The sequence below is a fragment of the Amblyomma maculatum genome, chromosome 11, assembly GCF_055883805.1.
Source record: "Amblyomma maculatum isolate TAMU_Amacu chromosome 11, ASM5588380v1, whole genome shotgun sequence".
Taxonomy (NCBI): Eukaryota; Metazoa; Arthropoda; class Arachnida; order Ixodida; family Ixodidae; genus Amblyomma; species Amblyomma maculatum.
Window position 1 is genome coordinate 34,809,936 of NC_139354.1, and position 18,913 is coordinate 34,828,848.

The 18,913-nt window shown below is 46.1% G+C and overlaps 1 protein-coding gene across 2 annotated transcripts; it reads right to left on the reverse strand.

Moving 5' to 3' along the window:
• Nucleotides 1–4,300: 4,300 nt before the first annotated feature.
• LOC146173450 (uncharacterized) lies at nucleotides 4,301–16,859 on the reverse strand. 2 transcript variants are annotated; one of them, XM_084583151.1, is made up of 4 exons: nucleotides 16,521–16,859; nucleotides 13,704–14,265; nucleotides 6,515–6,739; nucleotides 4,301–5,275 (listed from the first exon to the last, which is right to left on the reverse strand). In XM_084583151.1, the coding sequence occupies exon 2, from the start codon at nucleotides 14,255–14,257 to the stop codon at nucleotides 13,796–13,798; it is 462 nt and encodes a 153-aa protein (XP_084439277.1). In that variant the 5' UTR covers nucleotides 14,258–14,265; nucleotides 16,521–16,859; the 3' UTR covers nucleotides 4,301–5,275; nucleotides 6,515–6,739; nucleotides 13,704–13,795. The 2 variants fall into 2 exon arrangements, with proteins under 2 accessions (XP_084439277.1, XP_084439276.1); XM_084583150.1 differs by having other exon boundaries at nucleotides 16,521–16,856.
• Between the last annotated feature and the right edge of the window lie 2,054 nt (nucleotides 16,860–18,913).

An 18,913-nucleotide genomic window follows, 5' to 3' on the forward strand; every position in this document is an offset into this window, starting at 1 on the left:
ACGCATGTCGTTCTAGTTCTTGTGATGAGAGTCGACATACATCGCAAGCATATTCGTCAATGTCTGGTTTGTACGTTCGACGAGACCATTTGTCTTGGAGTGTTATGGTGTAGTGTGATGGAAGTGGCAAGAAAAAAAAGCGTAGAAGCTGTCCCACAACATCTGCCGTATATTGGCGGCCCCTGTCACTAATAATGACACGAGGAGACCCATGACGTGGGATGACAGTGTGAAGAAGAAAGAAAGAGACGTCAGCTGCAGTGACGAAGGGATGGCGTCACTTTCACCGTAACGCGTGAAATGATCAACGCATACGATGACCCAGCGATTGCCTTTGGATGGGCGGGGAAATGGGCCTCTGAGGTCAACATCTACTTGCTCCTATGGTGTGGTAGGTGATGTTACCGGATATAAGTGGCGTGGCGGAGAACTCGTGGGAAAGCTTCAACCGCTAGCACTGCACACAGGAGGTCACGTAACGTTCCTTAATGCGGGTAAAGGTCTTGGCAAACTCCAAGTGCCCAGCTGTGACGTCATCGTGTATTGCGTTTAGAACAGAGAAGCAGAGACTATAGCCGGAATGACGAGCAGAAAGCGCGCACCCCCAGACGAGTAAGGTTTTCGCTAGAGCAACCCATCGCGAAGGCAAAAAGGATTCGCAGTTGTCGATCAGGGCTTTTTCAAAAAGCGGTACCAAGTCTCAATCTTTGCGCTGTTCTCGCTGGAAAGTTGCAAGATCCGGAAATTGTAAGGAAACGGCGGCAAGATTGTCGTCGAAGTTTTCGTCATCGCAAAGCATAGACGCGAGGGGCAGCCACGAGGCAGTCCACGCCAGCGTGTTGGTGGACACTTTTGTACGACACAGTAAAGTTGAATTCCTGAATGCGTAATGACCAGCGGGCCAACCGACCGAAGGGGTTGGCAGAATCACCAGCCAGCAACGCGAATGATGATCGGTGATGGCTGTAAAGCATGTCCATAAAGGTACGCGTGAAGCCGATGTACGCCGAAAACAACAGCAAGACGCTTGCTCTGTCATGGTATAATTGCGCTCAGACTTGCTGAGGCTACAACTTGGGTAAGCGACGTGTTGATTCCCGCCATTCTGTTGTATGAGCACAGCACCCACGCCGATGCCGCTTGCATCAGTGTGAAGTTCAGCGGGAGTTGTTGAGCAGAAATGCGGCAATATGTTCCACAAGGTAAGAACAAACGTGTCTGGCGAAACACAGAATCTAGGGCTTATTAATATCTCGCCACTGTTGATGTCTAGAGTTGCGCGATACTGTTGTAAAAAGTCAGCACCTATGATGATGTCGTGCGTAGATCGAGGGAGCAGCATAAATTTTGTTCTAAACACGTGGCCAGCGATCGCTACATTTACGTAAAAAATAGCAAGTGGAACCAGTGATTATCACCTTATGCCACGAAATATGACAGCTTTATTCCAACCAAACATACTTTTACAGCCAAGGCGATTCTTCAAATCTAACCTCATCACGGACACTAAGCACCCGTATCAACTAAGACCATAACACGAACACCATTCACTAACACTTCCAGACGGTTCTTTAACATACCGACAGATAGAGGAATTTTCAACATCGATGACCTGGCGACCGCACCTCCATCAGCTACACACGCTAGTTTCCCGGTGGTGGCGAAGGACAGGCGGGAGAGGGCGAACGTTGGAAGCGGCAGCCAGAGCAGCCAGGCTCCGATCAGAAGCTGGAGAGTCATTTAGTGCTGGAAGGTAGTTTAGTGGCTCGAAGGAGGTCGAAAGGTCGGGTCATGAACGTCTGGTCTAATACCAGGTCAACGATTCGATCATTGGCTCTGGTAACGTTGAACCTGGTACCGGCGACGTCAGAATCGGGATATGTGGCCGAGCATATCGCAGCGGTAGCATACTGGTAGTTCACGAGCACGGTCAAAATTATAGCCCTCCAAGAGAGGATAGAAGCGATCAGCAAAGTGCAGCCGCTGGTGTCGTGGTGGAGAAGGGGACGTGCTGTAGTAGGAACGGGTGAGTATAGTAGGTCTGTCGGAGGCGTACCGGGGTTCATGGGCAAGATGAGTGTGAGTGGTAGTACCCCAAACGAGGAGTGCTGAATCGGAGCTGCCTGAAGGTAGTAGCTGTTACAAGGAATTGCACTGCGGTTCACATCGTAATGGCGGGAAAGTTCGTCATGGACAATTTGTCGAATAATTTCGGGTCAATTTGGAGGCTCATGAGAATCCACGCTTGCAGATTAGGTCAGATTAGGCAAACGGCCGAAGTTCGGGGTAATGCGACGCAACTTAAGAGCTTCGAAGGTTCGGTAGTGTTTAATGACGGCCGTGGTAGAATCCAAATTATCTTTAGTGATTAAAAAGTTGTAAACATCCTTCACGATACATTTTAAGAGGTGGCCAACTGTGCCCTCTTCAGACATGCGGGTATTCCCCGCTTTTCAGAGTTTTAGCACAAATTCAATGTACGCTGTGCACGTTTCACAGGCACTTGCACTCGCTGGAGTAAAGGCTGCTAACCGTATTCCTGTTTTGGCGCGGTTTCCCGAAACAATTGCGGATCTCCTCTTCTGAGTGGTCACAGCTCCTTTAGGACGCCTCATGGTTCTGAAATCATGTCAGTGCTGTGGCGTCCAAGAAGAAAGCAACATTTAACAGCTTGACGACGTCATTCCAGAGATTGCACTTACCTGCTGATAATTACTGGTGAGCCAGTCATCCACGTCTTCGGCAGCTTTGCCAGAAAAAATCCGCGGCTAACGGTAGTGCTTCCAAGCGATTGCCGCTGCGCCTGGCTGCCGTGCGTCGCCATTTGGGAGCATTGTAACGGTCAATGATGGACGTCCAGCGAGTCGTCGACTACAAAGAAGTAGAGAAAGGTCCATGGTCGTCGTCCCAGCATCTGCCACCACACTGGTAATGTTTATTTACGGTGTGTGACCCCACTTTAGCCTGGTGCATTAACGGAAAGAGAGCGATCTTCTTTTTTATCCCGTCAGCGCTCTTTGACAATATAGTCACGGACTTTAGCTGTACTAAACAGAGTGCGATAGTAACAAAATTAAAGTCCTAAATTGAAGAAGCATGCCTTGTTAAACATGTTGAGAGAAAATTGTTTAGTAATGATATTGTTCTAGTGATGGTCTTGATTTTTTTCCCATTATTAATCGGAGCTTGATTAGCGCACGACGAAACATTTTCCTTTCCTTGCCGAGAATGTAAATATTGCTAAGACATAGGCTTTCTGGTGGTCACAGGAATTTGGAATGGTCATATGGCCTCTTCCGTTTCTCATGATCAGTTTCCATGCTGTCACTCATCTTTTGGATTGTAGTAAAAGGGTTAGCTTGAGACTTTTTTTTTTTTTTTTTTTGTACGCAAGCTTGCCATAAGGCATATTATAGAAACTCATGTAAATGGTTTTCCGTGAGGAACCGGAGCAGGCTCCCGCTCTTAGCGTTGTCGGTGAGCCATTGAGACTTGCTTTTCTTCATTTTGGTATCTAGCACGTGTTTCTTGTTTTCCCGCAACTTGCCTCCATGGGCCGTGTTGCGAAATTCCAGATAAAAGAACGCCGTTAGTATCGGCATTGCAGCTTTTTTAGGTCACTGCTTATTTTTGCATCGCGTTGAATATGGCAATGCGAACATTAGGTCAGCATGTCGTGCTCTGAACAACTTAATCGACTTTGTATTACCCGCTTTGAATTGACGAGCTATATCACGTGCCATGTATTGACGAATACATGGCAACCAGAATGTTTTCTTGTCGTCCGCGTTACATGAAAAAATGCTATCTGATGGGCTAGAGAATTCATTGGAAATAGCTTACGTATCAGTGGTCAATAACACATTCCTTCCAAAAAAGTCATAATGGGCCAGATGGGCTTCCACAGAAATACCCCTCCATCTTTTAATTACACTATACAGACGTGTCTAACGGTATGTACAATGCTGTATGCAATGCAAGTCCGGTTGGTCGCTTTATGTTGCTCTACGTCTCAAATCAACTCAGGCAATGAGAGACACCGAAGTGTAGGACTCCAGAAATTTATAGCACCTTTGGTCTTTAAAGTGCACTGACATCGCATAGCACGTGGCCGCCTTGCTTTTCGCGTGCATCGAAAAGGACACAACAATACACCAATATCCTTACCTTGTTCTGGTTTTATGAAGCGTTCTTCACTGTCAAGCGTCTTTCAACGCTGCCGACCTCAATAATGTAGAGGACCGCAAAGGAAGTAACGAAAACTTCTCAGAGGAATGAAAGCAGAGGGAAAACACTACAGCATTCGTTTATTAAACTTAATGACGACAAACTTTACTCTCTTCTGAGATGAATCCCTCGTTGCTTCCAGTAATACAGAGAAGCTTAATTCGGAGTTTTTTTTTACAAGCTTCCTGTGAGTGGGTGAGCGACTGCTGCATGTGAGAAGCATAGTGCATAGTAGAAGACCAGGCTTGGCTACGCCGCTGAGTAGCTGCATATTTGAGGAAAACTTAAGTTTAGAGCCGCTCATTTACAGAGGTACAGCCTCGCTTCAAAATGTAACTTCAAGTTACTCTTGAGAATAGGCATGCAGGATTCTCCAACTTCGACCCTGCTTCCCAAAGAGGGGAAACTCAGCCATACAGATTGTGCACTTAGACCAGTGGATGTTTACACGAGGCATGTAATATTGGAAAAACAGCCTAATATCATAGCTATCTGTTACCGCATGGCGCAGCGAAGGCATTGCAATCGGGAGGCTGTGAAGGTCATCGCACTTCACTTGCAGCGCTGGAAGAGCAAGTTGCGTAGCGAGAGTGACGTGCTCAAGGTGTTGCAAGGCAATGTAACGACATGACTGTATCAAGATGCCGCAAAGCAGGGCCCCTTCAACGCGCAACGTCACCAATTGCACTGTTGCATCAAGTAAAGCCTTCAACGCTGTAAAAAGGGCATCAGGGGGAGCTATGAAGCCCACGTGCAGTGTAACCAAAGCAGGCAATGAAGCAGGTGGGAGATGTTCTTTCTCGTGCGCAAGTGTACATTCTTTAAGCAAAAGTGTCTCGAGACCGGGCCAGTTCTTCCCAATAGTAGCCAGGCTGACGTCTTCGACGTATCTGAGCGAGAGGTACCTGAGCCGTAGCTGTTTCAGAGAACTTCCGAAAATACCGCTGAATGTGAAAGTAGTTTCGCCATCCCCTACCACCAACGTCAGCTCGGTGAGTTCCGTGAACCTTGATATCAGGGCGATGGTGTCCATTCGTGAAGCAAATATCTGCACAGTAAATGCAATAAATGCAATATGCTGTTTTCTTTTTACTGCAATCCGCATGGCACTTACCATAATGCAATCTTCATTCATAATGAAGCTGCGCCTAAACATGTTGACCTTTAAGCTGCTCATATATTCGCGGTTATTCTCAGCTCCCGCGGTGGCTGCTGATCCTATATGAACACGAGATCAAGCCTCAGAATGTGATAGGAAACATTACCAGGTGGCTAGCGATATCAGTGTACGCTAAAGAACGTCAAATTGTTTAAGTTATGCCAGCGCGGGTTGTTCATACTAGCCTCCCTCATTAACCCTGCGTCGCTCAGAGTCCTGAAATTCCCATGACCTCGAGATGGCTTTTATGACAGCATGAGAACTTCATCTCTGTACTTATCAGACATTTCGCAAGCCCAAATCATATCTGTGCGAAAGGTGTCGTCACGCTGCAGAGTGCCCAAATATGGAAGAAGCTGAGACAGCGACGGGTCATGCATAGATTTAAAATAGGAAAAAGAATTTGATTCAGACTTTAAAGAGGAGTTAACTATGTTCCGAAGCTGAGGACAGGCGACAGTTCTTAACAAAGACATTTTGGCATTGTCAAGATTGGTATTTATAATAATTCCAGCAAGATCTATAAATGCGATAGATAGGCACACCTAAAATGTCCGGCCTATTGTCTTCATTTATTCTAAACCTGGAAACCACCACTCGCTTCTCCCGACACTCGATGGGCTTCGACGACTTAAATAACGGCACGAGTTTGAATCTGCGTAATGGGATAGAATAATGTTAACACCGATGTACTAAAAAACCAACGCGCGCGTTGCTGCCAAAAAATGTGTCGACATATCATCAAAGCCCATAAGAACTGGTAAATATGTTTTCTTCCCGACTAAATAGAAAACGCAATGTACACCTGACAATGTACACCTGAACTGCTTCAAGTGCAACGAGAAGAAAAGGAATAAAAGAGCGCGAAATATTCAGCGTGCAAGGGCATTTTGAATACATTCTGACAACCTGTTGTCAGAGTTCCACAAAAGGCACTAACGGCGGTTCCAACAGAGAGATTGCGTTTGCATTTCACTTTATCAGACTTGTGTGGCGTGGACAGGGCTTGGCCTGGCGATATCGCACTCAGCAGAGCAACGCCACAGCTACTGGGCCATCTTAGCGGGAAAGACTCTCGAATAAAGACTTTTTTTAGCATGCCAATTTATGCTAAAACGCTCAATTTACCTCTAGCCTTTCTACATTGCTGCAGAGTTTGTGAGCCACTGTCATATGTTCCGGCGTGACATCCATGTCCAACAAATTTATTAGGGTGCCATCGAGCCTTTCCATGCCGCAGCCAAGAATCAGGTTTCTCGGTGTCAACAGCGAGCGCTGCTGCGACTCAAGGATGCCGCGAAGCTCGTGGCCCGGATCCAGAAGGTCTTGCATAGCCGTCTGAACCTCGCATAACTGCAACGAAAATTGAGAACACACGGTGTCTTCCTTTCGGAAAAAAAATGGAATGGCAGTGTACAGCCCTAAGAGAGTGTGCGCTGGAAATTCAATTGCGCTACATGCACCGCAGTGTGTAATTTGTCTATTGAACTAAATACAATATAACTGAGTCCCATTTGTCGTCTTGCGGGGGGTTTGACAAAGGCAGGACAGATATTACATCAGAGTTAGCTACCCGAACTATATTTGGCATCTTAGCCTCCAGGGTGTTGCTGAAACGCAAGCGAGCATAAATGGGAAAGAAATTCTGTGCTAAGATAGTTACTCTGCGGAGCTGAAGAACATATGGAGACGTATGTTTACACTTAACTGAGTCATTGTTGCAAAGGAGTATTCCCATATTCTTGGTATTTCGACTTTCTATAAACATTACCAACGCAAACACCGATGTGAGACGTAAATATGATGGAGAGGCTATGCCGACTTAGAAATTGATCTAAACAAATGCTTTTAAAGTACAGCGCTTGTCAAAAGCTTTAGTGCACAAGGACGTTTGTTTTTGAAGTGAACCGTGAGGATTGTAAGCATTAAAAAAAATCATACAGACCTACGGAAAGCGAGATTGTTGTCTTTTACTTCTCCAACAGATAGGAGTTCTACGAAATCTTAAGTTACATGACAGTATACCTCCGAGACAGACATCCTGGTCTGTAGTTTTGGAGAAAGGCTGTATATTTAAAAGGCGGCATTGGTTGTTTTTAGCTGTTGTTATTGTCGTTTACTGCTGTAGGTCGCTTATAGAGGTAAGCTACGGAACCCGACGTAACCTCCCATTTGTAGCCTAAATGAGAGCTAAGTGAAGTTTGCTTAACGAAGCTGAGAACGGGGAAAGAACGAGTTGTCATCCTCATGAGTACAACAGACATTTCATCGAGCAATAATTACTCTGCAGGGTTGGCGCTAGCCGTTCGGTGAGTAGCGGGTGAATGATTAATGGGCGTGATATCGCCCATGCATTTTTCACATCTGAGGCTAATGAAGACTGCTAATGAAGACGTTTAAACTGCCTAGATAGAAACACTGATGGCTCCTTCACTGATCAGTACTTCCCTAGAGCAAATAAGCCTTGTAGAAAACCGGGAAGTATAAAATTGCCTCTCAATTAAAACAATGAGAGTTGTTGGATGAGTCGGTGAAAACCTTCCATAGAACGCGACAGACGGGACGAGTGAAGGACGGTACACTGTGCTTCAGCGATCACCAACCGAGGATGTCGAAATAGTGGTGTGTTCCGTCCCTCTGTCTTGTTCCACCTGTCACGCTGTAACTATATAAGATCAATTAAGGCGTCGACGCTCGGCAGCGTACGTTTCCTTAAAACGAACTAAAAGATTATACAGCCACGCGCAGCGCTATGCACGATTAGTTGTCTTTCAGCAGCTCTGAAATATTTATACCAAGTGACCAGGAAAAAAAATATACGTGAATATTACAGGGTGAATTCTGAGGTAAGTTTCAACTATACTGCTCTGCGCGATGAAGCAAGCATGCAACCAAATCCCCAGTTAAAGATAATCGTGTCAGTGGGCAAGAATTCGGTGCATGGAATACACCATAGAACACTTGCATTAAAGGATTTCATTGCACCGTCCCCAATAACCAACTTGCCTTAGCTACTACTTTTATGGGGCGGTCCAGTGAAGCCGCTTCCGCCGGCAATAGCTGAGGGGCTTCGCATACTTGTGCCAGGAAGCAGCACAGCTCCTCTGCCTCCTTCCGCTGAGGAGTCATTACCGAGATTCAGTGTCCTCTTAAGATTAATTGGTTACGAGACTTCTTCAGTTTTTTTTCTAAAAGTCCAACAGCGACGCTGCAGCCGATGCGGGTCGTCGTCGCAGGATATATATATATATATATGTATATATATATATATATATATATATATATATATATATATATATATATATATATATATATATATATATATATAATGCCGCGAAACCTTCAAACAGTATTTGTTGTTTTTTTAACAGCCGCCGGCATACAGGCTTATCACTCTGATTCTGGACCGCGTATCAGTTCCGTAATCTTTGTTTGTTAATGCTCGATGTCGCGAATCACACCTTTATCAGTTTTGTTATAGCGCAAGATGCACCGAGATCTGTCTCGAAGGTTCCGGCCACTCGGGTGTCTTTCCACAATGTTCTAGCCCGAGCTGGTAGCTGTTTGCGACGTTATCTAGATTCTTCTGTGCAGCCTTTAAATTGAGCGTTGCCGAGTGTGACGGGCATTTCTTTGTTCGACGATCGACGACCACGTTTCTTTCTATCGCCGCCGCCGAGTTGCTTAGTTATTTTGCGGGCGCAAGTCAGCCCAAATAAAGAGTTTCTTTAGTGCAATCATCGACCCCTTCATTTGTGTCGCCAACCTCGTTACCACTACGTGACATCTGGTGGAGGTGCTGCCTTTTATCCTTCAAGCGAAGACCCAAGCCGTGTTCCTGTCGCCCTGGAAGACCAGCGTACAGGTCACCGAGCCAGCCGCCGACTTCAAGGCCTACAGCCAGAGCACGGTCTGCTACCTGACCCCATTCGATTTCGGAAGACATCGACGCTGACAATGGCCCAGCCTACAGCACCGGTTGTTTTCGTTCAACCCCGTGAGCCCCTCTGCTTCCATGGACGACCGGACGAAGATGCAGAAGACTGGATGGACCTTTTCGACCGTGTTGCAGAATTCAATGGCTGGAACGACGCCGCGAAACTCAGGCAAGTCTACTTTGTTCTTCAAGGACATGCCCGAGTTGGTTCGAAAATCATGAGGCAGCTATGAAGGATTGGGAGATTTTCAAGGAAGCGTTTCTGACTGCCTTTTCAAGCGCCGTCCGAAAGGAAAGAGCCCAGGCCCTCCTTCAGTCAAGACTTCAACTACCAAACGAGCCCGTCCTGGCCTACGTAGAGGAGATGAAACGCCTGTTTCGCCGCGCCGACCCTAACATGACCGAAGATGACAGAGTGAAATTCTTAATGCGAGGCATTAAAGAATCGTTTTTTGCGGGGCTTGTCCGGAACCCGCCGAAAACTGTGGAAGAATTTGAGAATGAAGCATCGACCATCGAGAAGACGTTGGATACCCGGATGCGCCATTACGAGCGACCACTTCAACCAAACTACTCATGCCACTACCCCAGCACATCTGCAAGCGGAGAGAACCTTCGGGACCTAATCCGGGAGATCGTGCGAGAGGAGCTCCGCCGAATGTTGCCATCATCGCAACAACCCCAGGTGGCGACGCTCGCGGACGTCGTCCGTGAAGAAGTTCAGCAGGCGCTGGGCGTTCCTGAAGCGACGGCTGCGACTGTTCCAGCACAAGAAGCAACAGCGATGAACTACGCTGGTGCATTACGTCGCCCTCCGCCCCGACGTGATGACTTTCCCAGCCCTCGCCGCTACCGTCCTGTTCCTGAAAACCGCCCCTTGGCCCCCGCCCGCCAAGCCTACCAACGACCCCCAAACCCCAGGAAGTGCGACGCCTGGAGGACTGCAAACAACCGGCCATTATGCTTCCACTGCGGTGAGGCCGGCCACATTCTACGCCACTGCCCGTACCGACGAATCGGTCTCCGCGGATTTGCAGTCGACGCTCCACGACCACGCCCAGGTGAACGACTACAAGAAATTGACAACTACCTGCGTAGCGGTGAGATTGCGCCACCAAGCCGTCGGTTCAGATCTCCATCGCCGTACAGGGCCCGCTTTGCGTCGCCAGGCCGTAACTATGATGAGAGTATGCGCGGAAGGTTCCCAAGCCCGCGCAGGGGAAACTAAAGGCAGCAACCTTTGGAGGTGAGGTTGCTCAACGGCGAAAAGACGAAGATCCTCCGCCGCCGACGACCACTAACGACGATGCAACCATTTCATCGCCGCTCCACACGACGACATCGACGAATGCACGACCAGAGTGCAAGCCGACACCGTCTCCCAGCGAAGTAACAACGGTATGCTCCGGTCACGACCTGAAGAAACGACGGAGCATATAACACGGCAGTCCAGGAGGCGACCAGAGCGACCCCGTTCAAGATTGTGTACGGCAGGGAGCCCACGACGACGCTCGACGCAAGGCTGCCGCACGTAACCAGCGAAGACAACCTTGACGTCGCCGCCTACCTGCAGCGTGCAGAGGAAGCCCGACGACTCGCACGGCTGCGTATTAAAGACCAATAGCGCACCGACAGCTGACGATACAATTTACGACGACGCCACGCAGAGTACAATCCAGGAGACCAAGTGTGGGTTTGGACACCAATTCGCCGTCGCGGATTAAGTGAAAAGTTGTTGCGTCGATACTTTGGGTCATACAAAATCCTTCGCCGCGTCGGACCACTGGACTGTGAAGTCATTCCCGACGGAACGTCAGCATCACAACGGCGACGCGCACGCCCAGAAATTGTACATGTTGTACGACTGAAGCCATATTAAGCGCGTTAAAGAATCTGTGGTGTTTAAATTTTGCAGTGTTTATGTTTAAGTTGCTTTGTTTTGGAACATCGAGGCGATGTTTTTTTTAAGGGGGGAGTAATGCCGCGAAACCTTCAAACAGTATTTGTTGTTTTTTTAACAGCCGCCGGCATACAGGCTTATCACTCTGATTCTGGACCGCGTATCAGTTCCGTAATCTTTGTTTGTTAATGCTCGATGTCGCGAATCACACCTTTATCAGTTTTGTTATAGCGCAAGATGCACCGAGATCTGTCTCGAAGGTTCCGGCCACTCGGGTGTCTATCCACAATGTTCTAGCCCGAGCTGGTAGCTGTTTGCGACGTTATCTAGATTCTTCTGTGCAGCCTTTAAATTGAGCGTTGCCGAGTGTGACGGGCATTTCTTTGTTCGACGATCGACGAGCACGTTTCTTTCTATCGCCGCCGCCGAGTTGCTTAGTTATTTTGCGGGCGCAAGTCAGCCCAAATAAAGAGTTTCTTTAGTGCAATCATCGACCCCTTCATTTGTGTCGCCAACCTCGTTACCACTACGTGACAATATAATATGTGTGTGTGAAGGAAAGAAGCCGACAGTCGGTGAGGCCAAGAAAAGCATTGGGGATTGTACTTTGTCTTTTTTTTTAATTTTTAGTTCATAATCACGTAAATTAGTAATGTAATGTGTTTAGGGGAAAGATAAATAAACACTAAGTAGAAAGAAAAAAACACATTACATTACTAATTTACGTGATTATGAAGTAAAAATTTAAAAAAAGACAAAGTACAATCCCCAATGCTTTCCTTGGCCTCGCCGACTGTCGGCTTCTTTCCTTCATATATATATATATATATCATCTATGCTTGAGGAGAAGTGCTATGTCCACTCAGTCGGCAAGAAATCAATTCGCTAATTCAACGAACCATTGACCGATTAGCTTTAACTACTGCGACGACGACCCGCATCGGCTGCAGCGTCGCTGTTGGACTTTTAGAAAAAAAAACTGAAGAAGTCTCGTAACCACTCAATCGTAAGAGGACACTGAATCTCGGTATTGACATATATATATATATGTGTGTGTGTGTGTGTGTGTGTGTGTGTGTGTGTGTGTGTGTGTGTGTGTGTGTGTGTGTGTGTGTGTGTGTGTGTGTGTGTGTGTGTGTGTGTGTGTGTGTGCGAAAACGAACCGTCGCGTTCATCCTGAAGCTCTTATGTATTGTATTGACATACAATACATTATATATTTATATATATATATATACAATACATTATATATATATATATATATATATATATATATATATATATATATATATATATATATATATATATATATATATATATATATATATATATATATATATATATATATAATGTATTGTATGTCAATACAATAATAAGAGCTTCAGGACGAACGCGACGGTTCGTTTTCACAGTGTATTTTGGCGACTGTTTGGGGTTGGTATTCCCTTCGTCAGAACAACTTGTAAAGTAAGTTTTCCTGACGTTATTCAACAAACTGGCCTATTTAAACCTACTGCATTTCTCTCTCTCTCGCTCTATATATATATATATATATATATATATATATATATATATATATAGTGTTGGTTTGGTTTGTTTTGTGGGGTTTAACGTCCCAAAGCGACTCAGGCTATGAGAGACGCCGTAGTGGAGGACTCCGGAAATTTCGACCACCTGGGGTTCTTTAACGTGCACTGACATCGCACAGCACACGGGCGCCTGGCTTTTCGCCTCCATCGAAAAGCGGCCACCGAGGCCGGGATTCGATCCCGCGTCCTTGGGAACAGTAGTCGAGCGCCCTAACCACTGCGCCACCCCGGCGGGGCATATATATAGTGTGTGTGTGTGTGTGTGTGTGTGTGCGCGCGTGTGTGTGCGCGTGTGTGTGTGCGTGTGTGTGTGCGTGTGTGTGTGTGTGTGTGCGTGTGTGTGTGTGTGCGTGCGTGTGTGTGCGTGTGTGCGCGTGTGTGTGCGCGTGTGTGTGCGCGTGTGTGTGTGTGTGTGTGTGTGTGCGTGTGTGTGTGTGTGTGCGCGTGTGTGCGCGTGTGTGTGTGTGTGCGCGTGTGTGCGCGTGTGTGTGTGTGTGCGCGTGTGTGTGTGTGCGCGCGCGCGCGTGTGTGTGTGTGTGTGTGTGTGTGTGTGTGTGTGTGTGTGTGTGTGTGTGTGTGTGTGTGTGTGTGTGTGTGTGTGTGTGTGTGTGTGTGTGTGTGTGTGTGTGTGTGTGTGTGTGTGTGTGTGTGTGTGTGTGTGTGTGTGTGTGTGTGTGTGTGTGTGTGTGTGTGTGTGTGTGTGTGTGTGTGTGTGTGTGTGTGTGTGTGTGTGTGTGTGTGTGTGTGTGTGTGTGTGTGTGTGTGTGTGTGTGTGTGTGTGGTTGTCCTGTTGTTCGCAATACTCTTTTTATTTGTTTAGCTTAATAACATCATTGCCTTTGGCCAGCGGAGAGAGAAATGCATAAAACCCGTGATAGTGACGAATAACACATGGGGACAGCCAACGAAGAGTTTGCTAATTGTGCCCGAAGTAAGCAACAAACTCGTAGATCCGAGAGCTGGAGTGCTGCCCAAGAGCCTTCTCAGTCGCGGCGGATGGCGCGACTGCACATAACTGTCAGTATTTGTTGGCGCCCGTGCATCTTGATATCGTGATGTAGAACGAGTACCTCGACAGAGCGGAACAGGTCGACCAGGTTCACGACGTCGTCCCTGTTGTGAACGATCACAAGAGTCTGGGCCTGCGAGAGGACTGCACGAGCAGCAGTGGCGAGATGCTTGTTCGATTCGAAAGAAGCACAGCCAGCGAAGAGAGCACCGACAATTGCCAGCTCTCTCAAGATGTCGCAGTTTTCCACAAAGCTCTGAGTAGTGGTTATGACATGGCGGCCATTGCTGTCAATGAAGAGCCCCGTCGGGATATCCAGAGACGTCGACGCCGGTGAGGACAACCACGGCTCTTTCAGCTTCAGCACGATGTGGTCTTCCTGGCCACACACGTTGTCCGGGTCACTGAACTCACGAACTATGTCGGAAGCCTTCATACCGAAGCCTGTAGTTTGATAGCGGAAATAATAAATAAGGCAGAACACTACCATATTTACGCTTGCGAGATATAACGTCTATAGCAAAATGTTTTAGCCAGGTTTCTAGAAGTTAAAGGCTCCAAGAACAGTTTTAAAAAACCGATTTTTAGTAAACATCAGAATGTCTTGGCCGAGTGTGTGAGACTGCACACACAATGTTAGAGTAGGTGCGCTAAATGATCTGCGAACGTTTATCCTCGTCTGAATTTCGGTTACAACGTAGAAATATCACATACTTTAAAATCGCAAACAAAAACGAAGTATGGCTCACCCATCACAATGTCTTGGTCGTGTGTGTGAGACTGCACATACAGTGTTAAAGTAGGTGTGCTAAATGATCTGCGAACGTTTATCCTCGTTTGAATTTCGGTTACAACGTAGAGATATCACATTCTTTAAAATCGCAAACAAAAACGAAGTATGGTTCACCGGGTTGATGGCTAGCTGACGTTGTCTCTTCGTGAGCATAGCCTTCATCATTTACTTGAATTGCTCGATGCATACCTGATTATAAACAGACTAGCAGCCCTGATACTCAGGTTTAAAATGTTGCAACCAGCAGGCATACTGTATCAAATGGAAAATAGGACGCTCAAACAAAATAATGGAAACATTCTTCAATGCTTTGCCTTTTTTCCCGGATTTGGCTTGTTCCTTTCGTACCACAGGTGAAAACACGCTACTCGTGTCATGCAAGCGCTTCAAATCAACTCTTAACAATGGTGTGCGTTCATTCCATACTGTTTTATCTTAAATCTTATCATCCTTTCTTGCTCGCACCACCTGGTACCATATATCAAGGGCCGTACTCCCTACCCCAAACGTTCTTTCCTAGCTCCCCCCTTTTATCTTTTATTTCCTTTTTCTTTGCTGACGTTTTACAAGACCGGCTTTTCGATGCAATAATTTCCCATCTAGTCTTGTGACAGCTTATATATTTTCTTTTAATTTATCAACTTTTTAATTCGCTCATTATATTCTTGTGTCCTCCTATATTGCTTTGTCACGGGTGCCTTTTTTTTTTTTTTTCAAACGTACCATGCCTACCATGCACCCCGTTGCAGTGGCAGTGTCTGGGCACGCTGCTGTTCAAGTTCCCTTTGGCTAACCGCCACCAAGATGTTGCTCTGACGCGTTGGGATGCTCCTTTACCGCAGTATTCCAAGCCTGTCTGTCTAATCATATGAATCATGCCCCCTCGACTAACAGCAGATCTTCACGTTTTAATTTAGCAGCCCATCACCATTTTCACATCACACTCTCCTTACTCTTCCCTCACCTGAGCTTTCTTTTCGGATCGAAGTCCCTAGCACACCCCCAAATGGTAATGAACGCTTTGCTCAAGCGAAGACAAACCCTTTAGTTGAAACGTTAGTAAGAGAACAGAGGCATCACCTCAAAATGTTCACTTTGTTTTATGATTTCCACAACATTGTTACCGGGTACCGCAGCTAGGAAAAGCTATGAGAGTTCTCTCGTTCTGTTTCAATGTTCTCTCAATAATTCACAAAAGAAGCTGAGGTGTACTAAACTTTTCTTTGCTTTCAAACGCTGTTATTTATGTTTCATGCCATTTTAGTAGGAAAGCTGAGAAATGTGGATTCTTGCCTGTTACAAAAGGGTACGGCCAAATGGATGCAACTTCACAGAAAGCTTATAAACTAAGTGCTTTAACAAAGTACACGATAGAAACGATTCAAAGATAAGTGACGAAGTTAGTTCAGTTCAGTTCAGGCGTTCAGTCGTGTCCGACTCTTCGTGACCCTATGGACCATGTCACGCCACGCTTTCCGGTCTCTCACTATCTTCTTAACATCACATAGCTTCATCTGCAGTGCCTCGAGAATGCCATCTAACCATCGCGTTCGCTGCCTACCCCTTCTCCGGCGACCCTCAACCTTTCCCAACATCAAATCTTTCTCCAGCGACTCCTCTCTTCTCATCAGATGACCAAAGTAGCTGAGCTTTAACTTTAGAATTTGACCCTCCAATGAGCAGTCAGGGTTTATGGTCGACAATATCGACTGATTTGATCTTCTGGCAGTCCAAGGAACTCTTAAGAGTCTTCGCCAGCACCACAATTCAAACGCGAAGTTATGAAGACGAAGTTATGTCAGCTGAAAATCGTAGCACAGCAGTGAATCTATGGAGATCGACATATGTGAGTTAAATAAGACGAATTTGAGTTCAGCTTAACAGATGGAGGAAATCGGGTACTCACCTAAGACAGGCACCAATTGACGGTCCTAAAGTATATGCACGGATTGACTCAAAGGCAGCAGCTGGTAACTCAAAATTTCAAGTCTCCGTTACCAGTACGACCATGATCTCTGGATATAGCGGCTTGAGAAATCGTGGCACATTTCTGCTCTATTTCAGGCCTCAAAACTATTTCCCGCATGCGTGGCAGAGAAACCACCTGAACGTTTGTGGCATGAAATGAACATCAACTAGAGATGCATTCACTGCATGACGCCAAGTGTTTCCGTTGTCAGTCTGTTGTCTTCCGAAAACCGCACGGCTCGATGGCAGAAGCAGATAAGAACACTTCACGTGACGCCTCTGCTAGGCAGCGTCAAGCCCTAGGCTGTCACTGACGCCAGCAGCTCACCGGCGTGTAGAGAAATTGTGTCTTCTCGGTATCTGAGTTATCTTCACAACTTGCTTTTGTTCATAAATGGATATCGGAAGGAAACAATATATGTATGGTGCTTTCAATCGGCGTAGGTGTGCAAGCCAAAGCATATGAATGTTATCTAAGCGCATGCTCCGATTAAGGCATGCAGCTAATTTCATTGTGAGCGCGTAAGAGGAGGCGCTGCACTCACACGGGAACAAGTGGACCAAATGACGTAAGGCTTTGAAAACTCGAACAATTATGTGGCTTCTGTATTTTTAAATTTTATCTTAAAATACAACTTCTGTGTTTTTTTTTATCTTTTTGAGTTATTTATTGCATCCCATTGCTCGGCCCCTGTCTATGAAACAACAAATTTTTTTAATCACATGTAGAACTGTTTTTGAAAAGTAAATACAGCAAACCGAAATCGGAACCGGTTTCATGGCTGACAACGACGTTCCTGCTGACGAATCGACGACGGAATGCAGAACTGAGAAAACTGTTGTATGCGTGGATTCAATGGCGGAAAGAGAGATCGGAAAGGACGATGCAGCTTCATAAAATGGCTTAGATATGGCTTAATGAAAAATCCAATGCTTCTCTTTTATTTTTTATTTTTTTCACGCGGGGAGTGGGCCATGAAGTGGGTGTAGATTTTTTTTTTTTTTTTTCGTCGAAACGGATTGTTACACATAGAAATTGATTGAACTGAGGCCAAAATATGGCAAATTTGAAATAAAAAGGCGCTTGATTGAATTATCACACAGCTCCCAAATTTAGTATACTGTGTCAGGCAGGAGTAGAAAACCTGCACTAGACGTATTGACGGAATGAGCGAATGCCTAAAACCCCCGAGTTGCCCTTTAAACATAGTCACTCTTCATGAGTCAGATAATTTGGCTCACTATACAAAAGGAAAGGAATGCATGCGTGTTCATAGTTATCTTCAAAAACCTATATCTACGATAAGCGAAACCTCCACTTGATATTTTGCGACGTAGGCGTGTTGCAATCATTCCTTTCTTGTGAAGAAGTATCGGTGCGAATTGGATGCGCCTTAAAGGAAGCTGAAGTGGAATTTTGACATTTAGACGATACACAATGATTAGATTGTACGAAATTTGTCGGTAAAATATGTGAATTGGTTTCGCGCTAGCATTTCGAATAATGCGTAATCACGGATTAAAGGTTTTGTCTTATCCTCAGTTGGGCTTAGTAGTAACCTCGTAATGACGTCATTGTTCCCGATTAGTTGTTTTCATTTCCGCTCACTTTGCCCACATGCTTCCTTGAATAGTCTGATGACACCAAGCAACTCTTCATGACATGTACGTTCGGCGGCGTTGTTTTCTCCCTTGAAGCAGCCGGTTCTCCGCATGAAACGTGGCTGCAATATAAAGTACTGCAAGCAGTGAAACGCATGCTATAATTCTCCTTGACCACAGTGAGGATGATAGCGGTATTCCGCGAGCGGCAGACTGTGCGCATTTCCTGAAAACTAATTATAGAGCGCCAGTCAACTTTGATGCGTTCAACGGAACGCTGGTTGTGTTCGACAAGGGGCGAGCAATGTACCTTCAAGACCGGTCGTGACGCCACCTGGCGATTCATTGATATCATCATCATCATCATCACCACCACCACAGTCATCATCATCATCATCATCCTGATTATACCCACTGCAGGGCGAAGGCCTCTCCCATATTTCTCCACTTAACCCGGTTCTGTGCTAGCTGCATCCACTTGACCCCTGCGAACTTCTTTTTCTCATCCGCCCACCTAACTTTTTGCCGTCCCCTGCTACGTCATTCATATATGACTTTAATATCGAATTTGGAGTCTATGTTTCTCCTAAGGGATCTAGGATTTTAGACGAATAGTTCCGATTTTTGCGGTCTACAATCCTAGATCCCTTAGGAGAAACAGAGACTCAAAATTGGATATTAAAGTCGAGGGTAAAACCGTTCCTAAAGTAGAACAAATCAGAACCCTGG